Genomic DNA, 26,659 nt, shown 5'->3' with positions numbered 1-26,659 from the left:
TTACTATTTAATAATTTGGAGATTAGATTAACTTAGGTCTGAGTTGTTTTCTATCCATCTCTTCCTTTTTCTTTCCAGTATACTTCTAAGCCTGGCATGGCATACAAACTATTTGGATTCTAGTCTTTTAGGCTGTAGAAATATCAATATCTGTCATAAATATATCTGTCACAAATATCTGTCATGTCAAAGAAAGTTTTCAACTTTATCTGTAATGCCTCAATTATCCAAAAGTGTCTTGTACAACAGCCTCAACTATGAAAGAAAACAGGAGGCAACCTTTAAGCAACCAGAATAGATATCAAGCAGTCCACCCACTAAAGCATTATCCTTTCTATTTATGTACTATTTTAGATAACTACTAACGTTGGTGATTTGGTTTCTTGGCCTCTAGTAGCTCACAAAGAGCAAATTAAAATAAAATTTGTTAGAAGATAAATGATAACAATTTACAGTACAGTGAAAAATGGAGAAAATAAAAAGATTAAGACAAAACAAAAATTCAAATCCAGTAATTCTGGGCCGTTTAATTTTGATGCAAACACCCATATTTATCTTAAGAATCTTTTAGGTCTTATTAGAAAAAGAAAATGGATTTTGTTTTTAATTAAATTTATTGGGGTGACATTGGTTGGTAAAATTATGTAGGTTTCAAGTGTACAATTCTATAATACATCTATACATTCCATTGTGTGTTTGCCACCCAAAGTCAATTCTTCTTCCATTACCATGCATTTGACCTCATTTCCCTCTTCTACCACCCCTTTCCCTTACCCTCTGCTAACCACTAAACTGTTGTCTGTGTCTAAGAGTGTTTGTTTGTTTGTCGTGTTCATTTGTTGCTTTCAGTTTTATATCCCACATATGATTGAAATCATATGGTTGTTGACTTTTTGTCTGACTTATTTTGCTTAGCATGATAATCTCAAGATTCATCCATGTTGTCACAAGCGCAATATTTCATCTTATGGCCAAGTAATATTTCATTGTATAGTATATGTACCATATCTTCATAGGAAAAGAAAGTTTTATTTTAACTACGTACTTGAGTTTCTGTGGTTCATGTTTGCTAAAACTTAGATTCCATTTGAATAAAGAGCATTATACTTATTCATTCCTCTTAGATTTTAAGTTGTATTCCTGTAACTTAATTAATTATCAAAGAATGGTATAGCTGAATCACAATATCTTGGTTTGCCACCCACTTCATTAAGATTTAAGCCCTTGGTATTATAAATATTCTCTTGAAGTATGTTAGCTATTTCTATGTTACTCTTAAAAACCATAGTTGATATTTTCCACAGATGTTCAATATCTCTGATATAGTAAACATAATTTAAAAGATGAAGTCCATAGTAAATAACCCCGAAAAAATTTGTTTAAAACCTTGTTTAGTATGCATAAGCTATAGAAATTAGAGATAATAGTATGGAGGCCTATAAAACCTTGCCAACTTCAAATGCTAGAATTATAGCAACTTGAAACATTTTTTGAGGTCATTATGCTACTACTATTTGTGAGCCTTGATGTGGAAGAGTGACTTTAAATTTAGGTTGATACTTTAAAATTATGTGTGAAACGTACTGAGCTTATTGCCCTAAATTAAAACTATATTTTATAATTTCCCATGGCATAGGTAAGATTTCTGAAAAATAAGATGTGGTCCTCTAGGCACAGACTAGCAACCCATAGATTGTATATGAAATAGCACAAAATGGAAAAAGAAAGAAAGCAAATAGTAGCAGGTGGTAAAGGCAGGCTAGGGACTTCGAGGAACAGAGCCACAAGAAAGGGTCCCAGGTTGTCATTGGAATACCACAGCAGTCCTAATGCTCAAGAGACAAATTGAGGCTTAAATGTTCTAATAGCCTGTTGATTCAGTAGTGCTATTCTGATAATAACTGGTTAAAAAAAATGAATGCATATAGTATGAATGTTACATGGGACTCAAGATGGGACTATTTTGATTCATGAATATCCTTGCCTTTCACTTTTTTATTTTCAACTGGGCAACCTTATTAGAATGAAAAGAAATTACAGCTGTATAGCCTTCACTTTAATTGGGGTTAGGAGAGGAGGAACTGTTAACCAAAAACAAGCAACCACTGTACTTCACCCGAAGCTATAGGTGGTCTCCTAATAGTCATATCTCTTCTGTAAGTAATTTGGCCAGGAAAAGTGTGATGCCTTTTGGAATATTTTTATCAGTGTAAACTGGTATACTGAATCCCAACTTTTGGTTATCTAAAAAATGTATACTGTAGTTAAGTAATATAGCCATTTGACTCAGGTATGTAAGTTTTCTTGGCACAGTTTTTCATTCATTTTAATATAGGTGTTCAAATATTCAAATTGAATTAGGTAGTATATTACAATATCAGGTGTCAGGTACTATATTTATTATTTGAATTATAAACATTAACCCAAAATATTTAAACAAGTACAACTTCTGGATCAGTCATTCTCAGTGTTTTGCATCCCCACCCCCAGGATATCTAGCATTATCTGGAGACAGTTTAGGTTATTACAGCTGGGAGAGGAGAGATGCTACTGTCAAATAGTGGCTAGAAGTCAGAGATGCTTTTAACATCCTAGGATGTCCAGCAGAGCTCCCCCAAAAATATCCAGCCCAGAATGTCAGTAGCACCACTGTCGATAAACCCTGCCTAGATGAAAACTTTGAATCAGACTCTTGGCTTCTTCAGTGGCTGGAGTTCATTTTGTAATCCAAAGCTTTGGACATTCTTCCAGGCTTAAATCCTGCCTAAAACTTAAACTATTGCTTCAAATATTTGGAAAGAACTTATCACTGAACACAAAATAAAATACTTAATATAAATAAATATCTACATTATTTTAGTTTAAACACTAATTTAGTTAAAACACTAATTCATACATAGTGAAGGTTACAGAAAATTTAGATAGACTCTTAGGATGATAACATGTCACCTTGTATTTATTTGATAATCATGTGCTGTTGTGTTGTCAAAGTAGAAAGTGTGATGTATAAAAATATTAAAAATTATGCCTTTCAGTGAGTAGATTCAAAAAAAAGATGTTTTGATTTCTTTAAATTTTTTTACTTTCTGTAATTATATTGAGGCTGCTGGTAAACATGATGGTTTGCCATTAGCAAGTTTTACCCTAAGTTTTTAGGGTTCATTCATAAATAAATATTTAAAATATTTAAATTGAGAAAGAGTAATATGTTCTTTTTAATGTGTAATTTTTTTTCTTGATTTGTTTCATCTTTGCTATTTTGCTGAAATAAAGAGGTGTTTTTTTCCTACTTGCCTGTCCCTTTTCTCCTGTTGTAATAGTATAGAGTACAAGCAGGCTACTTTTGTGAAGTAAAGTAGCATTTTGCCTGAGCATGTTTAGACAAAATTTACTCCACCATCAAACTAAATGGCTGCCTGGCAGTCAGCCTTGAAGATTACTGATTGTGGATTTTTTTCTTCTTTTTCTTTGTAATTAAGCTGCATAAATACAAATACATAATATTAATCTAAGATTTTAATTACAGTTCAAAGTTTTATATTGATGATTGCAAACAAAAGTTTTTCAGTGTCATGTATCAGGACCTTTACTTTTCAGTCAGTTGAATTTCTTCTATCCTTACCATAAGAAATAGGTAATTTCCTTTTCCATTTTATGGTCTTGCTTTTAGAAAGTTAGAACATTAACTTGAGACACCCTCATGAAGCGCACAGCACTTGTTGAACAACTCATAATATCAGGTTTATAGAGAAAGTTTAATAATACTAGCCACCTTGAGACAGGATTTCTACCCAAGTATAACCATGAAGGGTCTTTTTGAAAATTCTTTGTTTTAGAATAAGAACTCTAGTTATGTTATTAACAGTTGACAATGTTGCCACAATAACTGAATTGTAGATTATTTGAAGAGCTTGCTGAATCTTGCTTAATAGAAAAGTTAATAGTTTATTTATATCGAATGAACATTGTAGATGGGGAATCTTCCTTTGGCTCTGTTTATATGTGGGCGTATCCTATAATTTATCAGTTTATGTAAGGGAGTACATATACACATTTCTCACCCCCGTAAGTAAAATTAAAACTCTTGATATCAGTAGAAAGAACATTTTTATTTGTATCTTATTAAATCTCTTTTAAACTACTAATTTACATCACTTAATTGTTCATTACTCTTGGGTTTGTTAGTTAACTGTTTCTAATTCTGTTTAAAAGATTGATGTAGCTAAACATACACAGTGAGTGTAAAATATGCCTTTTTTTAAAGGGTGAAGTTGAACAAATTGCTATGATGAAACCAAAAGGCCAGACTGAACATGATGAGGGTATGCTTGAATATTTAGAAGATATAATTGGTTGTGGACGGCTAAATGAACCTATTAAAGTATTGTGTCGGAGAGTTGAAATATTAAATGAACACAGAGGAGAGAAGGTGAATCTTCTGTAGACTTTTGCTGTGAATCAGAATTTTTCGTTTATTAATAAATTTTACTGAATCAAATATTCAAGTTATAATTATTGAAATATTCTATTTTAGATTGAATTTTATAAGTTCTATTGACATTTAAGATGAATGTTGTTCTATTAATATAGTTTGTTTTTATCTAGTTGGCATATTTTAAGTTCAGATTGTACATTTGAAGTGTATTTTAACAATCTATACACTTAATTTTTATAGTTAAACAGAGTTAAGATGGTAGAAAAAGAAAAGGATGCCTTAGAAGGAGAGAAAAACATAGCAATTGAATTTCTTACCTTGGAAAATGAAATGTTTAGAAAAAAGAATCATGTTTGTCAATATTACATGTAAGTACCTGAATTTATCTATTTTTATATCAGTTTCTGACCATTAAGTGAAAGCTCTTCTCTTTTCCTATAATAGATGTGAAGACTGAAGTAAAAAAAAATTTTTTTTAATTGTTTCATGTGATGAATTCATTAAATTAGGGTTGTTTACCATAGTACTGAAGTTGACTTAAATATCCTACTTTAAGTTGGGAGGTGGGTTCACAAGTATTAGTATACTTAATAGTTCTACACATATAGTTTTCCATTCTTTATAATTCATGTAACAGCTCTAATTGTGTTTATATGGCCGTTTTGTTCCTAATTCTAGCCTTTACTCTGGGTTGGTCATCCCCCCACACCCCTCAACAGCTCTAGGTAATTGTAAATTGACTGTAGTTACCAATACTTTAGAAACAGCTGGTTTTACTGAAATAGTTACACAATTTTAGAAATGGTATTTTAGGATCTCCGATTTCTTTTTTCCCCTCCCTCTAGTCATGATCTACAGAAACGGGTTGCTGAAATGGAAACTCAAAAGGAAAAAATTAATGAAGATACCAAAGAAATTAATGAGAAGAGCAATACACTGTCAAATGAAATGAAAGCTAAGAATAAAGCTGTAAAAGATGTAGAGAAGTAATAATTTTTTGGAAAGTACTAAAAGTATTTAGATTCAGTTAATTGTATTACATGCATGTGTGTGTGTGTGTGTGTCTATACATAAACTTATTGGCAGCACATGAGTATGACATTCACCAGCATATAAAATGGTGCTGGCAAAAACAAAAACTTAATTGCTCTGCATCAGTTCTTCAGTGCCGGACACTGAAGTCTTAAAATAATGGAGGATGCTACCCTCTAGTGGCAGAACTCCATAACACAAACATCACGGCAAAAATAAGCATTTAACCTGACAGGTTACAGTTGTCCTAAGAATAAACAGACCCACAGCTCTAATTAGATAGAATTGGGACCCCAATTCTAGATAGATTTTTAAAAATTTTATCATAACCTTCTCTGTGCCAATATTCAATGAAATCAATGTCTTTTTACCTACGTGATTTTCAAAAATAAGCATTTAACCTGACAGGTTATAGTTGTCCTAAGAATAAACAGACCCACAGCTCTAATTATATAGAATTGGGACCCCAATTCTAGATAGATTTTTAAAAATTTTATCATAACCTTCTCTGTGCCAATATTCAATGAAATCAATGTCTTTTTACCTACGTGATTTTTATTCTTTGAAATAAGTTTTATGATACATTTTAAAAATACATGTCTAGACATCACAGTCCCTGGAAAATATATTTCCCATCCAGCTTAGAAGGCCAAAATAACTCTCATAATCACTTAATAGCTTCCTCAAATATGGTGGAGTGGGGGGAGGATCAACTTGAAATAGGTTGTTTTAGGATCCTTCTTTATAAGAGATTGGACACAGTGGAAATGTTCCAGGCAGGGTATATATCATAGCTTTAAACGTCTGAATATCCAAAATAGTGACTGATAATTTTCTTGTTTTGCTAGGAAACTGAATAAAATCACAAAATTTATTGAGGAGAACAAAGAAAAATTTACACAGCTAGATTTGGAAGATGTTCAAGTTAGGGAAAAATTAAAACATGCTTCAAGTAAGGCCAAAAAACTGGAGAAGCAACTTCAAAAAGATAAAGAGAAGGTAGGTTTTAGAAAATAATTAAAATTTCACGTCTGCGTATCGTATCTAGTTTTTATTATTTTTCATAGATATGCTTGCCTGTATTACTTAAGAGAATGAATTGAGATTCTGAATATTAAGTGTTTAAGATTTACCTCTGAACCTGATTTTTTTCCCCAAAGAGAAATCTTGTACTTCATTAACTTTGAGTTTATAGTCTGATGCATATTGTTGGGAAAACATTTACCAAATCAGCAATTATATTTTAGTGATAAAATAATAAAATAATTTTCCTAGGGTAGAGGTTTAAAAAAGATATTTTTAGTTATGTATTTTAGACTTAAAAATATTGCCTGCCTCCTACAAAAATTAAGTTAGTATCAGAGCAGGAGTCGCCTCTTAAAAAGGAGGGAAGGGGAAGCTCATAATTTACAATAAAGGGTTGATTTGCTATTCTGAGATTAAGAAAATACAAACTTTGGACCAGAATGCCTAACCTAACTTGCTTAGGTAGCAAACTCTAACAATTAATTTTGTGTCTTATTTAAAACTATATTCATAGCTCTGTCAGATACTACTGGTATGCTACCTAAGCCCATCCTCCAAAAACGCTTTGTACCATATAGTTACATAAATAATATAGGCTTTGCTTTACCTTATAAGCATTTTCCAAATGCATTCGTTCACAAATTACATTCTGCTTGGTACGATAAGTCTTATGTGAATCAGTGTTTGAGGAACACCATTTTGGGAAATATTAAACTTCTCTAGTACTAGATGATCAGAATAAACAAAATAACATGGATTTGAGAGTAACTCCTAAATTGGACAGATAACTAAATGGAACTGTTGTAAAAGTATTGGCCTTTAGGCATCAAATGTAGATAAGTGATTATTACCAGAGAGTATTAATGGAATAAAATAGCCCTACATGGTGACTCTGGAAGGGTAAAGTTGTGAAAGATCTTAGGATTTGAGGGAGACTAGGGGATGTAAAGGTAATTTTTTGTGGTAAATTGTAATATACCAGGAAAGATAGTTTAAGAAATCCCATGTAGTCAGAGCATATTAATAGGTAAAGGAGGCTAATTATAGCCTGAAATGGGAACAGAAGGATGAAAGACCTAATGCCCAGCTAGGGAGAATTTTCTTCATAAGGAATCAGGAATTCATAGAAGTAGTTTTACTGTTTGAGAGAATATAGTAATTTCAGTAAATGATTAAGAAAGTACTTGCTGAAGCCAGCTAATTTAAATCTTAATTACTAATTTAAATCTAATTAAGATCTGGAAGACCCTGAGAAATGCTTTTTAAATAAGTCAAATATTGATAGTATTGAATATAGCCTAAAAGGTACATGCTCCTATGACTTTGTTTTATCATCTTAGGTTGAAGAATTTGAAGGTATACCTGCCAAGAGTGAGAATATCATAACTGAGACAACAACTAGAAACAATGCCCTTGAGAAGGAAAAAGAGAAAGAAGAAGGGAAGTTAAAGGAAGTTATGGATAGCCTTAAACAGGAAACACAAGGACTTCAGAAAGAAAAAGAAGTAAGGTTCTTTATCAGTTGGTGTTTATATTGGTGGCTTTCTTTTAACTTGATTGTTTTTGTACTAATAGTAAAAATTGACCAGTTAGAAGAAAAGGTTTGGACTTTTTATGTCTAATCTAACATTCCTAAAAATAGCCTAGACTCTGTCTGATTTCCCATTTAAGAAAATTAATTGACAATTTATAGTGGTCGCAGAAAATGTAACATGTCAAATACTTTGTTATATATGCCATTCTTTGTTAAGCCTGTTGATGCCATCATCAAATTTTCGTCTTCTCTTAAATTATTTTCTTGATAACTAATTGATTACCACCTATAAAAACCTGGGGTCATACTAACCACAGATTGACATCGCCCTTTTTTGCTTCTATAGCTCTTATTTAATAGTTTAAAACTATAGCCCTTGTGTCAGTTCTTGGTTCAAGTCCTAGGTTAGTCTCTTAATTTATTCTGATCTTGTGCATGTTATAGCTGCAAGGATTCTTCCTCAAAATGGGGAAAAATATTATCTATCTTTTGCCTCTTTTTTGAAAATAAAATATATACAAAGGGTGCCAAAAAGACGTATACGCATTTTAAGAAAGGAAAAAACTATTAAAATTGTGACATTCAGTATATATTGATAACCATGGATGAACACAAGTCATGTTTGACTTCTGCAATTACAAGAAGTGCTCAAAGTGGTTACCATCAGCGTCCAGACACTTCTGATTACAGAGAACTACTGCTTGAGTAACGTTGACCAAAGTGTCCACTTGTATACATTTTTTTGGCACCCCTGGTATATATTATATAAAGTGCCTAGAAATAAAGAAATTAATCAGTGTTAGCTACTACATTATTGTAGCACTTCATTAATGCAACGAGCTTGCAGTTGTCACATTGATGTGCTACCTATCTAATGACCGTATTATAAGCACAACATTTAGCTGTCTTTGTTTATATTCACCGCAGCTCTTTTGAGAACACTAAGCCTATTAAGTAAATATTTTAATAGATAATAGTAATTGATTTGAATTGACTGTTACATTAGTAAGTTATATAAGACTTACATACATAAGTTACAGACTTATGTACAACCTTTGTATGTTGTTATACCTCAGTAAAATACTGTTGTTTTTTAAGTTGCAGATGTAATAGATTCTGTTTTGGAATATGGACATGTTCTAATGTCACACTTATAAAACTTTGTAAGTGGGATGCCCATGTAGTAAAGTCGCAGTGGATAATACAGTAGCTTTCATAGCGGAATACTTTATGGATATATATTTTTACATTTGCTTATCTAATGTATATTGAGTACTCCTATATGCTTTTGCACCCTTTGTTAGTGAAAAGCCAGGACTCACATCCAGATGTCTTTACTCCACAGCTTAATGTAGTAGCTAAAAACAGAGGCTCTGCCACTTAGGAGTGAGAGCATTTAAGCAAGTTATTTAAACTCTGACCTCAGTTTCCTCAAAATGGACATAATGATGATATTTACCTCATAGGATTGTTATGTTAAGGAATTTTAACCCCTACAAAACATTCTTAATAGTGTCTAGAATATAGTGAGTGAGCAGTGTGTTTGTGTTAGTGTTCATAATTTTTACCATCAAACATTTAAACTGATCATCTGATGGCCTTGGATGTAACCCCATGTTCCTGGGCCTATTCCCTTGTGTGTGAAATGAAGGTTAGGATTTTGTAAGGGCCTTTTTTATGCTGTTATTCTAAGCAGATCCTTTTTACACCATCGATTATAGAAGCCCCAAATTTCTGCTCACTCATTAAGTAATGACTAGTGCTGGGTATTATCTGGCCTTACCTCTAAAACTATGAAGATGTTTAACACAACTGTACTTGAGGGAACTTTCTGCTAAATAGTCCTTAATCCTTACCATTTCAGGTAAGGTAATGTGGAAAGACCATGAATCTGGAGTTTACACCCAAATTTTTGTTCTCTTAACCACTACTTTTATGTTGTTTTAATCTCTAAAATGAGCATAGTAATATCTACTTCATTAAGTTCTTGTGAAATCAGTTGGAAAAGGACTATATACAGTAAACATTGACAGCTAGGCAAAAACTTATTAGTCCGTTCCACTCAAAAATTATTCATTTCTATATATTATTCTGGTAGAATCTCTTAAGTTGAATTCAAAATATATTGTTTCCATTGCAGCTTAGGTTTGAAAATGCAATATTTCAGATTTAATGGAGTCTATCATTTTAACAGAGTAAAGAGAAAGAACTTATGGGTTTCAGCAAATTGGTAAATGAAGCACGTTCAAAGATGGATGTAGCCCAATCAGAACTTGATATCTATCTCAGTCGTCATAATACTGCAGTGTCTCAATTAAGTAAGGCCAAGGAAGCCCTAATTGCAGCTTCTGAGACTCTCAAAGAAAGGAAAGCTGCAATCAGAGATATAGAAGCAAAACTCCCTCAAACTGAACATGAATTAAAGGAGGTAAATATTTGCTTATGTTTTTCATTTGAACATTGTTGATCAATCCAAGTTTTCTTTTTTTTTTTTTTAATCTCAACATCTGAAGTGACGATACCCAATTTAGGATTTTCTGACTATGATGGTGTGAAAACAATACACATAATAAATTACACGAGACATTCAACACTTTATAATAAAATAGACCTTGTGTTAGGTGATTTTGCCTGCCTGGGCTAATGTAAGTGTTGTGAGCATGTTTACGTGGCTGGGCTGAGCTATGATGTTTGGTAGGTTAGTTATATTAAATGCATTTTCAACTTAAAATTACTTTATCAGGATGTAACCCCATCCTAAGTCAAGGAGCATCTGTACAGATTTTTTTTTTTCATTTAGCGTGATCTTCCCCAAAATAAATAGGGTTAGTGTTTCAGTATTCCAACTGAGACTATCAAGAAACTATAGGTGTATTCTCCCCAGAAGCGTCAAACATTAAATAACACTGCCACCGCCGCCACCACCATTATTTCCTATGGAAATAATTTAAACTAAGTTTGTATTTCCCTAAATCTAAGCGTAGACAATTTATGCAAGGGTAAATGAAAACCATAAATATATTTATGAATGAATATGCAAACCAAACATCTTGGTGTATTCTGTTTTTCAATTTACAGATAATAGTTTCTTTGTTGGGACTGCAAACTGTTTTAAACTAATCAAGAGATCTAGTTTAGCCCCTTAGTGCCCTTCCTATCCTTAAGTGAATTAGATATTTAAGGAATTTCATAACTTTAACCTCCAAAGCCTCATTAGGAAAGATGGCAATAGAAAATATTGTCTGAAGAGAAATTATACTACAAATAGTTGTTTTTTATTTTGTTTTGTTTTGTTTTTCATTTTAGTAAATGTACACTATTTGGTCATCAGAGAATTTCATGACCAGATAGAATTTATTTAAGCTTAAATGTATATCTAATGACCACTTCTATCTCCCTGGTGATTCAGTTTATTTTGGGATAAATTTTAACTATAATTTGAGCTTTTACTTTATATAAGTATGACTGGTAATAGAGGTAATAATTTAAAGCTAGGAGATGAGGGAGAATGTCAGTTAGAAAAAATGACTGTTCTAACTTGGAGATTGAGTAACTGAGAATTTGAATTTTTGTGTACGTGTGTGGTTCCTCTCTAGTTGGCAGCCTGATATTTTCATGTAGCTGTACTACTGTTCAGTCATCATGCGCCACTTCCTTTCAGATCAGTGCTTTTTTGTTGTTTTTTTTTTTATTTAATTAAACATAATATATTTATTATTTAATAATAATAAATTTATTATTTAGAAAGCAAAGCACAGTATGACCACAGTCCTGCCCAGTCCCCCATATCTAGGGTCCTGTACCAAGGTCTGATTTTTATTAGTGCAGAATTAGGACACACTTACACATAATAACTGGTACCAAACTGGGATTTCCACAATCCTAGCTCTGCTTTCTCAATCAATCAGTGTATTGCTCCTAGAACCATACTGCATTTACATTCTTTATTATTGACCCAAATAATTTATGCCCTTTTAAAAATAGAAAATCCACCCACATTTTTCAAAGCCAAACCAACAGCTGCGGAATGGTCACTTAGTTCTGGTTCAAGTGTTTATTGTTGGTCTTTTCCTTCTTTTTTGAGGTATTACAACTAGTTCCATGCTGCATTTGTGCATATGCTTCTGGTATTCATTTTTTTACTTTTCACTTTTAGAAAGAAAAAGAACTTCAAAAACTTACACAAGAAGAAATAAATTTCAAAAGTTTGGTTCGTGATCTTTTCCAAAAAGTTGAAGAGGCAAAGAGTTCCTTAGCAATGAATCGAAGTAGGGGGAAAGTCCTTGATGCAATAATTCAAGAAAAAAAGTCTGGCAGGATTCCAGGAATATATGGAAGATTGGTAAATTAGATTTATTTGGAAATGACTATACATTTTTCTCAAGAAAAACATTAAAAATTTCTTAAAGAACTTTATATTGAATGACGCTGTAATAAAACATATCCATTTTTAAACATTTTGCTCTTATAATCAGGCATAGTAAAAATCTTTGGTATAGATTCACATTAAAAATAGTTGTTTGGGGTTTTTTTGTTTTTAGTTTGGGTGTTTATAATCAATATAATTCCAAGGAAAAAACCTAACTTTAGTAGTGATAAACGTAACAGAAGTACTCTAATCTTTTTTTTAAAAAATAAGAATTTGATAAATTATGTTCTGGGTTTTATACCATTATACTGAAGGGTACAACTAAGAGTTCGTGGATATCAAAAAATACAATTAGAAACCCAAGGCTAGCGACAGTGGGGACCATTCCCACTTTGAGCCTGAAGAGGGAAGGGAGCTGTGGACATGGCTAGAGGGTGGCCAGGAGGAAATGGGGAAAATGCATATTTTAACCCCATTCATCTCCTGCCCTGCCTGTTTCTCTAGCTGGTGCCTCAAATTGGCTATAGCTAGAGAGCCAAAGGACCAATTGATGGAATCCCTGAGTCAGACTTTTAGAGAAGGAAGCATAAGAAAGAGTGATGCAGAAGGGCAAATGATACCCAGCATAGTTGCTTCCATGTCTACATGTTAAGCGACTTCCACCTTACTTTCTTAAAGATACACAATTTGATCCTATTCAGTTGCTCTCAGAGAAAAATAAAGCTAGTCAGTGAATGCTGCTTGATACCTAGTTTGTTAATCGATTGATTAGCAGGCAAATATGTTTCATTAGAATTTATGTAATCTTAGATGGCTTTCAGTAATAAACTTTTACTATTTTATAAGTTACTTAACAGAACATGAAGGTTTCAAATTTTCACATTTTCATTTTTATGCAATGAAAACAGTTCATTAAAAATTTAAACTGCATACTCATAACCGTTTAAAAGGTAGATTTAAAAACTAGTAGTGATTGCCTCTGCAGAAGGAGAAGGTTGGTGAGAGGAACACTTAGTTTTCGTGTGTACTCTTTTTGTACTTTTTAAAACCATGTGTACGTATAGTTTTTCAATTAAGAGTAATTTGGAAAATCTATACGAATAGTTATGAGATGATCCTGTGCCTAATTCGTTGCTGATTATGCATTGATTTTCTCCCCCCTCCTATTAATTATTAGGGGGACTTAGGAGCAATTGATGAAAAATACGATGTTGCTATTTCATCGTGTTGTCGTGCATTAGACTACATTGTCGTTGATTCTATTGATACAGCCCAAGAATGTGTAAACTTCCTTAAAAGACAAAATATTGGAGTTGCAACCTTTATAGGTTTGGATAAGGTGGGTATTCATAAAAAGCTATCTATAATTTAATTAAGTGCCAAGTGGTTTTTTTTATTTATTTCTTTTTATTTTGAATCCTAGCTTTTTCTTCATTGTTATTCAGTGAACACCTGGTAGGCTTTGAGGATTATTTTAGTAACCAGACTGGTTATCAGAGACACACTGCATTCACGTAGCTTTTATTTTAGTATAATTGTAATTGTTCTATTTTATTATTAGTTATTGTTGTTAATCTCTTACTGTGCCTAATTTATAAATTAAGCTTTATCGGATGTATACACATATAGGGAAAAACAGTACACGTAAAGTTCAGTACTATCTGAAGTTTCAGGTAGGGTTTTAGACCAAAATGTTTTAGAGGGTTTTAGACCATATCCCCTGCAGATAAGGGGGAATGTACTCAATTATGCAGATACTCAGAACCTTGTATACATATCCTTACATTTTATATGTGTGTATTATGTAAATGACAACCTTTAAATGACATATTCTTTTTTTTAATATATATCTACTTATTTTACTTGTAGATGGCAGTGTGGGCAAAGAAAATGACCAGAATTCAAACTCCTGAAAATACTCCTCGGTTATTTGATTTAGTAAAAGTAAAAGATGAGGAAATTCGTCAAGCTTTTTACTTTGCTTTACGTGATACCTTAGTAGCTGACAACTTAGATCAAGCCACAAGAGTAGCATATCAAAAAGATAGAAGATGGAGAGTGGTAACGTTACAGGGGCAAATCATAGAACAGTCAGGTAATAATGGTTTCTTCCTGCTGTTGAGTTCATTTTTATTTAATCTTGTTAGGGGAGATATCTAAGCCTGACTTTGTCTGTTCTCCAGGTACAATGACTGGCGGTGGAAGCAAAGTAATGAAAGGAAGGATGGGTTCATCAGTTGTTGAAATCTCTGAAGAAGAGGTCAGCACATATAAAATTGAAGTCAGACTTTAAAACTGCTCTTTTGATGTATAACATACATACTATAATATTTAGCCATTTAAAGTGTATTATACTCACATTTTAAATCAGCAGATTGAATATTCTATAAATGATTTGATTGTAAGATGTAGGATTTTATGTAAAACACTTTAAAGTTCTAAAAATAAAACATGTTCATTAGAAAATATATGCTCAACATACATTTTTTTCCATTACACTTGGATCCTGTGGCTATTTCACAATTTAACCATTCATTTCCTGTTTGGCATTTAATTTGTTGTTGTTTCATATAATTACTGCATTACATAATTAGTTTTTCATATTTCAAAATAATTCTTTAAGGTGTAAGTACAGTAGAGACGTTTGATGCATGTTTCCAAATTTTATTTCAAAATATATGCCCACAAGTATATGAGAATGTCAAAATGTCTAGGAAAAACTGTTATGTTCTATTATTGCCCTCAGAACACTATGTACTTTTTTCTTCCTTAAAAACATATACTTGGGTATCTTTTTCCAAACAGTTATGCCTTGATTTTTTTCCCCATATTTTGAATAGTTTATATCCCCACTTAAATGTTTGCATAGGGTACCGTTAGTTGACTTTGCTGGTAATTTGAAGAAAACTTATTTCACTGGTATTCTTTGTAGGTAAATAAAATGGAATCACAGTTGCAAAGAGACTCTCAAAAAGCAGTGCAGATCCAGGAACAGAAAGTACAACTGGAAGAAGCAGTAGTTAAGTTAAAGCATAGTCAACGAGAAATGAGGAATACACTTGAAAAGTTTACCGCAAGCATCCAGGTATTCTTTTATCAGTATTAGCTGGAACTATTGGAATTCAGTAGCAATTTGGCTGAAGCATTTTGCTGTTTGCTTGCAATTTTAAAATATTAAGGGAGGAAGTGGGAGGGTCTCTAGGTGGAAGACCTGGCTCTTGATGATTTTGTTTCCCTGAGTATAGATGGATAAATGCCCTGTCACAGTGTTGCTCTAGCCACTATTCCTGGTTTCCATTTGTACTCCATAGAAATGTGTCTTTCCTTAACAAGTTTGGGATCCATTATTTTCATTCTCTTCAAAGTGGAATGTTTTCTTAATTATGAAAAAGCAATGCATGCTCACCGTCTTTTTAAAAAAACAAAGCCAAAAAAGTTTTCAGAAAATACTGAAGATTATCAACCTCAATTTTTATGTATATCCTTCAACTTTTTAACATAAATACCTAGTTTGCATGCATGTTTATGGGAAATACAGATATACATTTAAAATTTTTAATGGGTCATACTAATTTCTTCACTTAATTACGGTTTTCTTTCTAAGCTAATAAAAATTTACTTTGCGATTGCGTTAGAGCTTTTTGTTTGTACAACAATTTGTTAAATGTTTTTCTATGTTCTTATATACACTGTTGTGTTTAAAATATCTTTGTTAGGTATACCTCCAATTACTTCCTTAGGTTAGATTCCTAAAATTACAGTTATTACTCAGTATCTGTACAGTGTTTAAAGCATTTGTTGCATAAGACCAAGTGACCTCAAAATGATAGTTCATTTACTGCTAACAGCATATACAAATAATTATTTTTCAAGTCTTGAAGAAACACTAGGTAGTCCTCAGTTGTAAATTTGCTACTTTGAAGTACTGAAAATGGCATTTTAACTTGTCTTTGTAATGAGTTTACCCATCATATCATGTGTTTGTTGACTGTTTTCATTTTTTTATATTAATCGTTTATGGTTTCTGCTGTTTTTCTATTTGTATTTGTCGTTTTCTTAAAGATTTTAAGTGCCTTTTTAAAAATTCAAAATGTTTAAAGCAAATGTTACTGAGTTAAAATATTGACCTTGAATGTTAAAACATTTCTGTAGCGTTTATCAGAGCAAGAAGAATATTTGAATGTCCAAGTTAAGGAACTTGAGGCTAATGTACTTGCTACGGCTCCTGACAAAAAAAAGCAGAAATTGCTAGAAGAAAATGTTGGTGCTTTCAAAACAGGTATGTTTACAAATAAAGACCCTTTTTTTTGAGATTGTCAAAACAGGTTTTTAATGTTGGAAATGTTTAAGATAGTTCGTAGGCTAAGAATAACAGCTACATATATTATGTGCGAGTCACCACTCAGGTTGATGGTTTCTCTTTAGTCTCATAATGTTATAAAGTAAGTGCTAATTTAACATTAATAAGTGTCATTACATTAAGTACTATATTTGACAGATAAGGAAACCAAGGCACAGAATGGTTTATATAATTTGCTCAAGATCACATAGCATATGGTGTTATAGGAATTCAGGACCAAGGCAGTCTGATTCCAGAACCCATGCTCTTAAGAATGTCACACTTTGTATATTTTGGCCCAGTCTTCACTGGAACCCTTCAAGGTGGTAGTTATTTTATAGATTTAAGGAAACAGGATGTGGAGAAACTAAATCACTTAAACAAAAGCACACAGGAAATAAATGGTATATACATAAAGAAAAACAGTATTTGCTTGACAACTTAAAAATACTTTTTTCCAGAAATTTTTCTTCTTGTGTACATATAAACATGAGTGTTCTACCAAAACAGAATCTGTAAGCAAGAAAGGGAATTTATAGGCTCGTAGTCAGAATTGGCTTTAATACCAAAATCCCCTGATCATGCACTTGAGCAGCTCTGCTTCTCCTTCCATGTCCACTTCAGTCAAACATAGATACAGATGTGCATCTTATTGCAGGAGGGAACGGTGAGTTATGATGGCAGATCTCTTCCTGGCTTACAGTATCTTAGCTAGTGATCCCAGCAAAAACAGTGTGCCTTCATCGCATTCTCAAGACAGACCCGTTACAGTTTGGTTTGTGAGCCAGGGAAGGCAAATAATTGACTGTCTATCCCAAAGAAGTAAGTGGAGTGGAGTTCGAGCAATTATGCAAATGCTCCAAAAATGAGGGAGTTTTCTCCCAAAAGAAAAAGAGGTAAAAAGATGTTAAGCAGACATAAGTTCACTGTGCACATTGAATATTCCTCTAGACTCATTTTATTGTGGTCATGTTTATCGGCATTTTCAATATTAAGGCATTCATTCAAATAGCATCTGCTAAAGTCTCTCTTTACAAGGAGCTCACACTTAAGATAGGGGAGCAAAACAGTATATTGCATATTGGGTACTAAAGAATAAGTAAAACCAGGATAACGGGACGGGGTGGGGTTGGGGGTCACTTAGACACGGTGGTTAGACAGGCCAATGCTACACGTTTGACCAGAGACCCAAAGGAAGTGTGAGTGCTAAACGTGGATATTTGGGAGGAGAGCTTTCCAAAAAGAATGTAGAAGATAGAAGAGTAAGTACAAAGGCCTTGAAGTAGGATTGTGCTAGAAGTTTCTAGGAACCCAAGGAAGCCAGAGTGGCTAAAGTAAAGGATAGAAGAATCCAGAATAATGTAGGGCCTTCCTTCCAGGACGTATCTCCAAGGGAAATAGCCATAGGACAGTGATTAATACATAGTGAAGGTGTGTAATCCGGCAGGATTTTTTTCCCCTTTCATTTTGGATCTTGCAGACACATTGACTTCAGCCATGCTCCTTTTACCTCACAGATACCCACAATATTTGTTTGGGGGAGTGTTTTGTTTTGTTTCAGAATTTTTGAGTTTTTTTGAGCCAAACTGACAACATGTGCTGGGGAGCAAGATCTCTAGTGCTCCCGTTTTGATGGTACCTAGTGGTCATTTGAAAGACCAAAAACGTATATCCGTGTTATTTATAGCAACACTTTCACAGAGAGACTGCAGGAATCTGTATTTTATTTTTGTTTGAAAAGGACGCCTTGACTTTATTAGGAACTCTGTATATCTCATGGAAATGCTGGCTATTATCAGTAGATTTTGTTAATGTCTAATATGGAGGACCCATTTCTGCAAGAATATCTTGAGGATTAAATATTTCATTTTACAGTGGGTTTAGGTCTTTAAAATATCTTTCTAGTTAATGTGCAGAGAATAGAGTAAGGGTGGTATAGAGAAGGTGATATAGAATAGTAAGTTCAAAATTACAGACTTTACATGCCAGTTTTCCCCTCCTGTTTCTAATAGACACACTACTACAGATACTAAAAAAGAAATGCATCGTAGATACTTGGAAATAGGGAAGAAAATACCTAAAGACTGGAACCCTTTCCGGCTGCATACTTGCCACTTCCGGTATAGTCATGGTGCTGGCCCCCACAATAGCTCTGCCCCAAGAGTGAGCCGAGCACGCAGGCAGCCAACGGCCTGTCAACCACAAAGAACATTGCCACTGTGAGCATAGCAATTCCTTCAACAAATACAGTGTCTTAGACCTGAAAAATATAAATTACTAGTGTTGGCAATATAGAACTTTTAAATGTGTGTTTAATATCCTTGGGGAAAAGCGGGATCCAGAAGACCAAAAAAGAAACACAGGTCGTTTTTGTTTCTTAAGAGCCAAGTGGTTACCTCAGAGATATAAAAAATAGAGTTGTTGGTATTAACTCAATAGATGGGCTAATGTCAAGCTAAAGAATTTTCTGATAATATAGAACAAAAAGGTAGAGAAACAGTAATTTACAAGATTTAGGGAATGTTGAAATTCCAACCTGCCTAACAGGCAAGGAGAGACAGAGGAAGCCACAGTTCAGTCTTTATCCAGTCCTTTCCTCACAGCAAGTCCTGCCTGCCTCCACCTGTGCCACTGCCCAGGCACCTCCTGCAGGGGCTTTATGGGAACCTGTTTCCCTGAAGTTAGCTCAGTGTTGATGTTTACCTTTCTAGACATACCACAGGTATTCTTGATAGCTTGAACTCCTCACCTTTTTCTTTGTCACCTGTCATCCTTCTGATGTCGTATAGTGATTAAGATTCAAATAGGGTAACAGACTCCACTCTGGCTAGTGTAAATAGGATTTGTTTAGTACATGTGTGTGTGATTAAGAGTATTATATAAGTATAAGATCATTTACAAAATCATTAGGATGGCTCAAGAAAGGAATTCTAGGTTGAACATTCTAGAATAATTTCCAGAGCTACTTTGTAGAACCATCAAAGGAGCCATACTGCCTCTTCTACAATTGGAAAGTCAAATCTTAAATTGAAAAGATAATACTACAACCACCAACAACAGAAGCACGCTGCACCCCGTGTAATCTACACCATTAGAGTTAATGCCACTGGCCGTCAGTATTCACAAAGCTTTTGACTGGTCACCGGAACCGCTGACCACCAAGAAAATCCAAACTTCTCTGTGACTGCTTGCTAGCAAAAATATGTTTATCACTTAGGTCTCCCAAATTACGCAATTTCTTTTGAGCTAAATGATGTCTGAACGCTAGGTACAGGGGAATCGAGGCAGTGAAACTTTCAGCTTTCTGTGCCACAGAGAAATGTGCCGATTTATCCTCTCTCCCACTTTCCTATTGTTATAATATGTGGAGGAGAACAAAATAGGAGTTAGGAGGAGTTAGGTTAGCAGAACAAAATAACCACAATTTTTTTCACCATGGGCAAGTTAATTGTCAGGCACCTAGTCTGTCTAAGGGTAAAAATCATTATGAGACCAGTAGTCAAAGGAAGCATCAGAAGAAAAAGTTGAAAAGTCTTTGAAAAGAGCTTGAGATCATGAAGCCATTAAGAAATGGGTAATGTTCAGGGCTGAGCCAGAGAATGTATGTGTTGTTACAACATCATTTGTTTTGACATAGGGAGTTCTGGTTTTTGAGATACTTTCTCCCAAATGTCTAAAATTTCTTTTGCATTCATCAGGTTAAGTCCAATTGACTGAAGAAACTTATCGAACAAGTGATGCTTGTTAACCTAGAAACAGGAATTAAGTTCTTCATTTTTTTTTTATTTCAGAATATGATAATGTGGCTCAGAGAGCTGGTAAAATAGAAGCTGAGGTTAAAAGGTTACACAATATCATCATAGAAATCAATAACCACAAACTCAAGGCCCAACAAGACAAACTTGATAAAATAAATAAGCAATTAGATGAATGTGCTTCTGCTATTACTAAAGCCCAAGTAGCCATCAAGACTGCTGACAGGTAGAGTATGCTTCCTACTACTACCCTGTGCTGTCCTTCTCTTCCCTACTCCACATCAGAAAAGGGCTTAATGTTTAGTGCCCATTAAATTTTTCTATTACTGTTACTTATGAAGCCTATCTGACCCGATCTTATAATAAAATAAGACCAGGTCTTATATTAATTTTTGCTCCAAGACACATTAGAGCTGATGGGCCGGCTAGGTCTTATTTTCAGGGAAATACAGTAGAAGCTTACATAAGGAAGTTTCATTAATTTATACTGAGTTTAATAAAACATCCCACAAGTGTATGTACAAACATAAAAACCAATTCAAGACTGGTTTTATAAATCATAAATATTAAAATCTGTGATAGAAAATGTGTCTGTGACAGTCACATTAATATGTCATGAAAAGTTCTTTGGTAGGTTTTCAGAAGTAGAATAATAAGTCACGTTACCACATTTTTAATACACTATTTTGCTTGTTTAGAAATCTTAAGAAAGCACAAGACTCTGTCTTTCGCACAGAGAAAGAAATAAAAGATACTGCGAAAGAAGTAGATGACTTAACAGCAGAGCTCAAAAATCTTGAGGAAAAAGCGACAGAGGTCATAAAGAGTACAAACGCTGCAGAGGTAAGACAAAGAGGGGAGAAAATGGTATTTGAAGCAGTTAAAAGACTTGGATACATCAGTGCCTTGCGTTGTAAGCATTCAGTAGGTTAAAACTTATAACTATGTATTTACTTGTACAATAAAAATATGAGTACTGTATTATAACTTGAGTAAATACGTTTTAACTTAATATGGAAGGGGTATTGGGATAGAGTGCCAACTTCCTCATCCCTGTGATGTGAAAACACAGGTTCTTTCTGTTTGGTAAGGTCATGTCTGTGACAGTTCTTCCTGGCTTTTAGGAGACCCTACCAGAGATCCAGCAAGAACATCGCAATCTACTTAAAGAACTAAAAGTAATTCAAGAAAACGAACATGCTCTTCAAAAAGATGCACTTAGCATTAAATTGAAACTTGAACAAATAGATGGTCACATTGCAGAACATAATTCTAAAATAAGATATTGGCAAAAAGAGGTAAGATTGTTAGGATGAAAAAGGGTTGGGTTTTTTTGTTTTGTGTGTTCGAAGTATGTTGTGATTCTTTCATTCTTTCACTTCCCAGGTTTTTATATACAGAAAAATCTGGGTAATATTTAGAATTAGTCAACATTTTGATCCCAGCGCTGATTTGGAAATTTAACAGAAGGCTACATGGACACTTCGGAACACTACAAATATTTTTATTTGAAAAGTAGTTAATACTCAAGTTAGTCACAAATCCTTAGTATATGCTGTTTTATTAGATAGGTAATTTGTCATATTGTTGATTTGATTCTTTTTAAACAATGAATTATATTGTGCCCTCCCTAACTCTTCTCATTTATATTGAACTTTTAGATTTCAAAAATAAAATTGAATCCCATAGAAGATAATCCTGTTGAAGAGATTTCACTTCTGAGCTCAGAGGATCTTGAAGCCATCAAGAATCCAGATTCTATAACAAATCAAATCGCACTTTTGGAAGCCCAGTGTCATGAAATGAAACCAAATCTTGGTGCCATTGCAGAGTATAAAAAGAAGGTCTGAATAAACTGTGAATGTATAATAGTCAGAAATTCTTTTTAGTCCTTAGCCTAAATTGTGACCTTTAATTTTATGTAATTAGTGGTGTTAATTCTCATCTCAAATTTATAACTGAATAGATGTCTTTTTTCTCATTGTAATTTTTTATTTTTTTTTTTTTTTAGGAAGAATTATATTTACAACGGGTAGCAGAATTGGACAAAATTACTTATGAGAGAGATAATTTTAGACACGCATATGAAGATCTTCGGAAACAAAGGCTTAATGAATTCATGGCAGGTTTTTATATAATAACAAATAAATTAAAGGAAAATTATCAGATGCTTACTTTGGGAGGTGATGCTGAACTGGAGCTTGTAGACAGTTTGGATCCTTTCTCTGAAGGAATCATGTTCAGGTTTGTAAATTAAATACTGAGTTTTGGATCCATACATATCTGTATATTCTCCTAACTCTTAGTATTAAGGGTTAGGATGTGAAGGTTAGATATATAACTTGTTTTATTTAATGATACCTACTCATTTATTTACATATTGGCAGTTTAGAGCATAAATTCTGAGCAAACAGCCAATATTTAAGTTTACACTATTTGTCCAGTTAGCCTTTTTTAAAAATTTTCAAGTCATTTCAATTTAATGTGTGGATTTTTAAATTGCAGAGCAAAAAAATGCATTGGAATTGGGGGAAGAGTATCAAGAAGTACTTAATAGCCTGCTGTTTAAATCTTAAAGTTTTGATATATGTCCATCCTCCAATAACGTTTTTATAAAATTGCCCCCCAAAAGTTTAGAATTATGAAAAGCAAGTTAGAGATTCTCAAGGAAGGTGGTAGAAGCCGGTTATGTTTCAAAAACGAATTACAAAATCTTAACTTAAGCTTTACAAATAATTAGACTAACGAGATTTTCTTAATTATTTCAGTGTTCGACCACCTAAGAAAAGTTGGAAGAAGATCTTCAACCTTTCAGGAGGAGAGAAAACACTTAGTTCATTGGCTTTAGTATTTGCTCTTCATCACTACAAACCCACTCCCCTGTACTTCATGGATGAGATTGATGCGGCCCTCGATTTTAAAAATGTATCTATTGTTGCATTTTATATATATGTAAGTAATCATTTAGAGGTTTTCAGACTTTTTAAAAAGTTATGGATTCCCTAAACATTACACATGGAATTGACATTTCTTTTGAGTTTTTTCTTTATTCTCTAAATTCATGTCTGGGGGTATCAAAAGAAACAAAGTCTTTTACTTGAACCAAATATTAATATTTCCATTGCGGGGGAAGTAAAATACAAATTGATAATGTAAATTAATAGTAAAAACACAGCTAGAATCTTCAGTCTCCTGCCTAGATCTTTTTTTTACTAAAAGACTTCTAAGCAACCATGCTTCCAAAAACACTCAAAAGTCTCCTCAAATACAAATACTGTTTCCTAAATTATCCATACCATCATTCTTGTTCATGTTAATTTATCAATGTAATATAGAATTTACTGCCTAAAATATATTACAGGGAAGTAAAGCTTAGATGTTTATTATGATTCACCTGTTAATAATGTTTCTAACTTTTTCTTTCTCTTTAGGAACAAACAAAAAATGCCCAGTTCATAATAATTTCTCTTCGAAATAATATGTTTGAGATTTCAGACAGACTTATTGGAATTTACAAAACATACAATATAACAAAAAGTGTTGCAGTAAACCCAAAAGAAATTGCATCTAAAGGACTTTGTTAAACTTGTTTATACTGAAGATTCCTCAGATTGAATCAGCAGATTCAGTGTATTGTATTACTGATTTTCTACTTGTAAAGGATTATAAACTGTATAAAATACATATTCCTAAACTGGATCATATAATGAAAATGGCCTTCTAGTTTATGCTGTTACAAGTCTAATAAAATATTCTGCAAACCGCCTTCTAGGAGATTGTAAGAATCTGGTAACTTTGTAAACAGCAGACTATGGAGAAGATAAGATGCCTGCAGGGTCAGGTTACTGCCCTTTTTCCCAAATTGCTACTAGCAGAGTTAAAAGTATGTTAGTTGATTAACAGTAAAGTTCTAAACAAGATGCAGCATACCCTCATGGACCTTTGACCTACAGTGGAGAAACCTGCCTGGTGGGAAAAACTATTGTATAAGTTCTAAAGGTTTTCCACTTAATTTACTAATTTAATCAAAATATTTATTACCTGAATACTGGAACCATTTTTTTTTTTAAATCAGTCATTCTGAATTGTAATGATGAGATTTTAAATATCTTACATGTTTTCCTAAAACTTGATATGTTTGTTTAAAATACTTGCATGAGGGCAGGCAAACTGAGTCAATGTCTAACTGAATAAGACCAGGTATCACATATGTTAAAAGGAAAAAATGCCCACTATATAGTTGCTTCATAAAAGAGTGAAGTTTATAGGAGTTAACTTCCTTAGTGTAAATAATTGGAAATTAAGGTTGAGGGCTGTTTGCCTACCAAATTGTCAGGATTTTGTGGGTTTTTTTTTTTTTTAACACCATTTGCTCAAAAATGTTAAAATGCTACTGGAAATAAATAAATGCTACTTGGCAACTACTTGGTTTTCAGAAAGAATTTTGTTATTGAACCAAAAGTCTTTGCCCTAGCTATTCAATTTCTAGATATTGATCCTGAGGACTTAAATTAAAATTGTGAGTTAATAGCTAATTATTCAGTGAAGCATTGTTTTGTTACTAAAAATCCAACAAAGGTTGGTGTCATTAAAGCTTTCTGGCCATTAAAAATGTAAATACATTATCGTGGACTTAAATAAAGCAAGATCTGAAATTCAACTGTGGTCATTAGTTTTAAATCAAGATTGTAAAGAGAAAACTAACCGGAAAAGGCTATAATTATAATCAAGTGCTTTTTCATTGGTGAGAGTAGAGGTGAATGGAATTTAATACTTTTATTACATTTTATAACCAGTGTAGTAGAGTTGGTTCCACCCCACAGGCTGTGGAAGTCTGACAAGCAGATGGAGGGCCTGCAGCAGCCTGGGAAACATTTGCTGGTGGATGGTAACCCAAGACCTGTGCCACACTCTCTTAGGCAGCTCTCGGGAACCTGTGGGCCCTGAGACAAGTGGTGGCTGGTTGTGGTGTTCTCAGCATGTTTACAGGGTGGGCAGCACCGGTGAGGGACCCGAGACTGCACTGACTGTTAAAACCACTGCCCACACCCCTTAGCTCCCTGGAGTCCCACCCCACCCACCCCAGGTCTATTGCCAGGGGCAGTCTGGGCACCTGGGTGGCTGGCCCACTCCACAAGCCATTGGAGAACTTGTACAGCAGCAAACAATCCGCAACAGCCTGGGGAGATTTTCATGGTGGACAGTGACCCAAAAACTGCCACTGCTACTCGGGGGCAGTCAGCCACCACCTCAGACTCGCAAATTGTTCTTGGGGCACCCTGCAAAGTGGTCACAGGCTGGGCACTGGAGTAAGAATTAAATCTGCATTCCCTTTGTAAAAACCCCCAGTCACATCTTGTGACTCCATTGAACACCCTGCCCAGCTAGTGCTGCATCGAGGGCACGCTCAACACTGAGTCAACCAGCCCAGCAAGCACTCCTAAGGAGGCTCTTGCAATGACAGACTTACATGCAGGGGGTGGGTGGCAATCGGCCTAGGGGGCCCTGGGCCTTTTGCTAAGCTGCCTCAGGCCCACTATTGGTGGCAGCCAACTTCTGTACACAGCGAAACCACCCCAACATGCCTCCAGGTCCAGCATGGGCAGCAGCCAACCACATACAGCTCTGTGGCTCCTACCAGGTAGCCAAGGGCCAGTAACAGGCACGGCTGAAATTGGCCTGTACAGGAGCCCATCCTAACAGACACCAGAAACAACACACCCAGAGGCCAGCTTCAGGCCACACCAGAGCACTACCCGGTTAGCCCCACAAGTGGCACACCCAAAGTGGGGGAGCGTCTCAACAGGCACAAGAGCCCACGGGGGTGAAGACTCCTCTGAGGGGTCAGCCCCCACACAGTAGCTCATACACTGGACATAGCCAGTCCTCAGTCAGCCTGGGAGTCAAACCCACCCACTGAGAAGCCGAAAACAATCAAGGCTCAACAACAGAACACACACAAGGGACACTCCTGGAACCAGACGCACATGAAATTAGAGACTGCACAACTGGACTACACATACTACATAAGCCCACATAGCAAAGACTGAGAGACATAGGAGATATACCTAATACACAGAAGCAAACACAAAGCAGCAGCCAGAATGACGAAACAAAAAACATGTCCCAAATAAAAGAACAGGAGAAACCTCCAGAAATGCAACTAAAT

General features: G+C 34.3%; 1 protein-coding gene across 1 annotated transcript in view; it reads left to right on the top strand.

The window, feature by feature from the left end:
• SMC4 (structural maintenance of chromosomes 4) overlaps positions 1-25,146 on the top strand; it is a 33,007-nt gene extending 7,861 nt beyond the window's left edge. Inside the window, exons 6-24 of the mRNA XM_033134250.1 lie at positions 4,265-4,429; positions 4,676-4,803; positions 5,281-5,421; positions 6,316-6,466; positions 7,834-7,998; positions 10,222-10,455; positions 12,184-12,369; positions 13,574-13,735; positions 14,266-14,491; positions 14,580-14,656; positions 15,329-15,481; positions 16,549-16,675; positions 20,527-20,716; positions 21,189-21,333; positions 21,615-21,788; positions 22,152-22,334; positions 22,502-22,734; positions 23,259-23,442; positions 23,922-25,146. Coding sequence (XP_032990141.1) covers positions 4,265-4,429; positions 4,676-4,803; positions 5,281-5,421; positions 6,316-6,466; positions 7,834-7,998; positions 10,222-10,455; positions 12,184-12,369; positions 13,574-13,735; positions 14,266-14,491; positions 14,580-14,656; positions 15,329-15,481; positions 16,549-16,675; positions 20,527-20,716; positions 21,189-21,333; positions 21,615-21,788; positions 22,152-22,334; positions 22,502-22,734; positions 23,259-23,442; positions 23,922-24,074 — 3,177 coding nt within the window. The 3' untranslated portion in view covers positions 24,075-25,146. The remainder of the gene's footprint in view (positions 1-4,264; positions 4,430-4,675; positions 4,804-5,280; positions 5,422-6,315; positions 6,467-7,833; positions 7,999-10,221; positions 10,456-12,183; positions 12,370-13,573; positions 13,736-14,265; positions 14,492-14,579; positions 14,657-15,328; positions 15,482-16,548; positions 16,676-20,526; positions 20,717-21,188; positions 21,334-21,614; positions 21,789-22,151; positions 22,335-22,501; positions 22,735-23,258; positions 23,443-23,921) is intronic.
• The last annotated feature ends 1,513 nt before the right edge of the window (positions 25,147-26,659 follow it).

Source organism: Rhinolophus ferrumequinum, chromosome 2 (assembly GCF_004115265.2).
Source record: "Rhinolophus ferrumequinum isolate MPI-CBG mRhiFer1 chromosome 2, mRhiFer1_v1.p, whole genome shotgun sequence".
In the NCBI taxonomy this organism is placed as follows: Eukaryota; Metazoa; Chordata; class Mammalia; order Chiroptera; family Rhinolophidae; genus Rhinolophus; species Rhinolophus ferrumequinum.
This window is presented reverse-complemented; position numbering and strand designations above follow the sequence as displayed.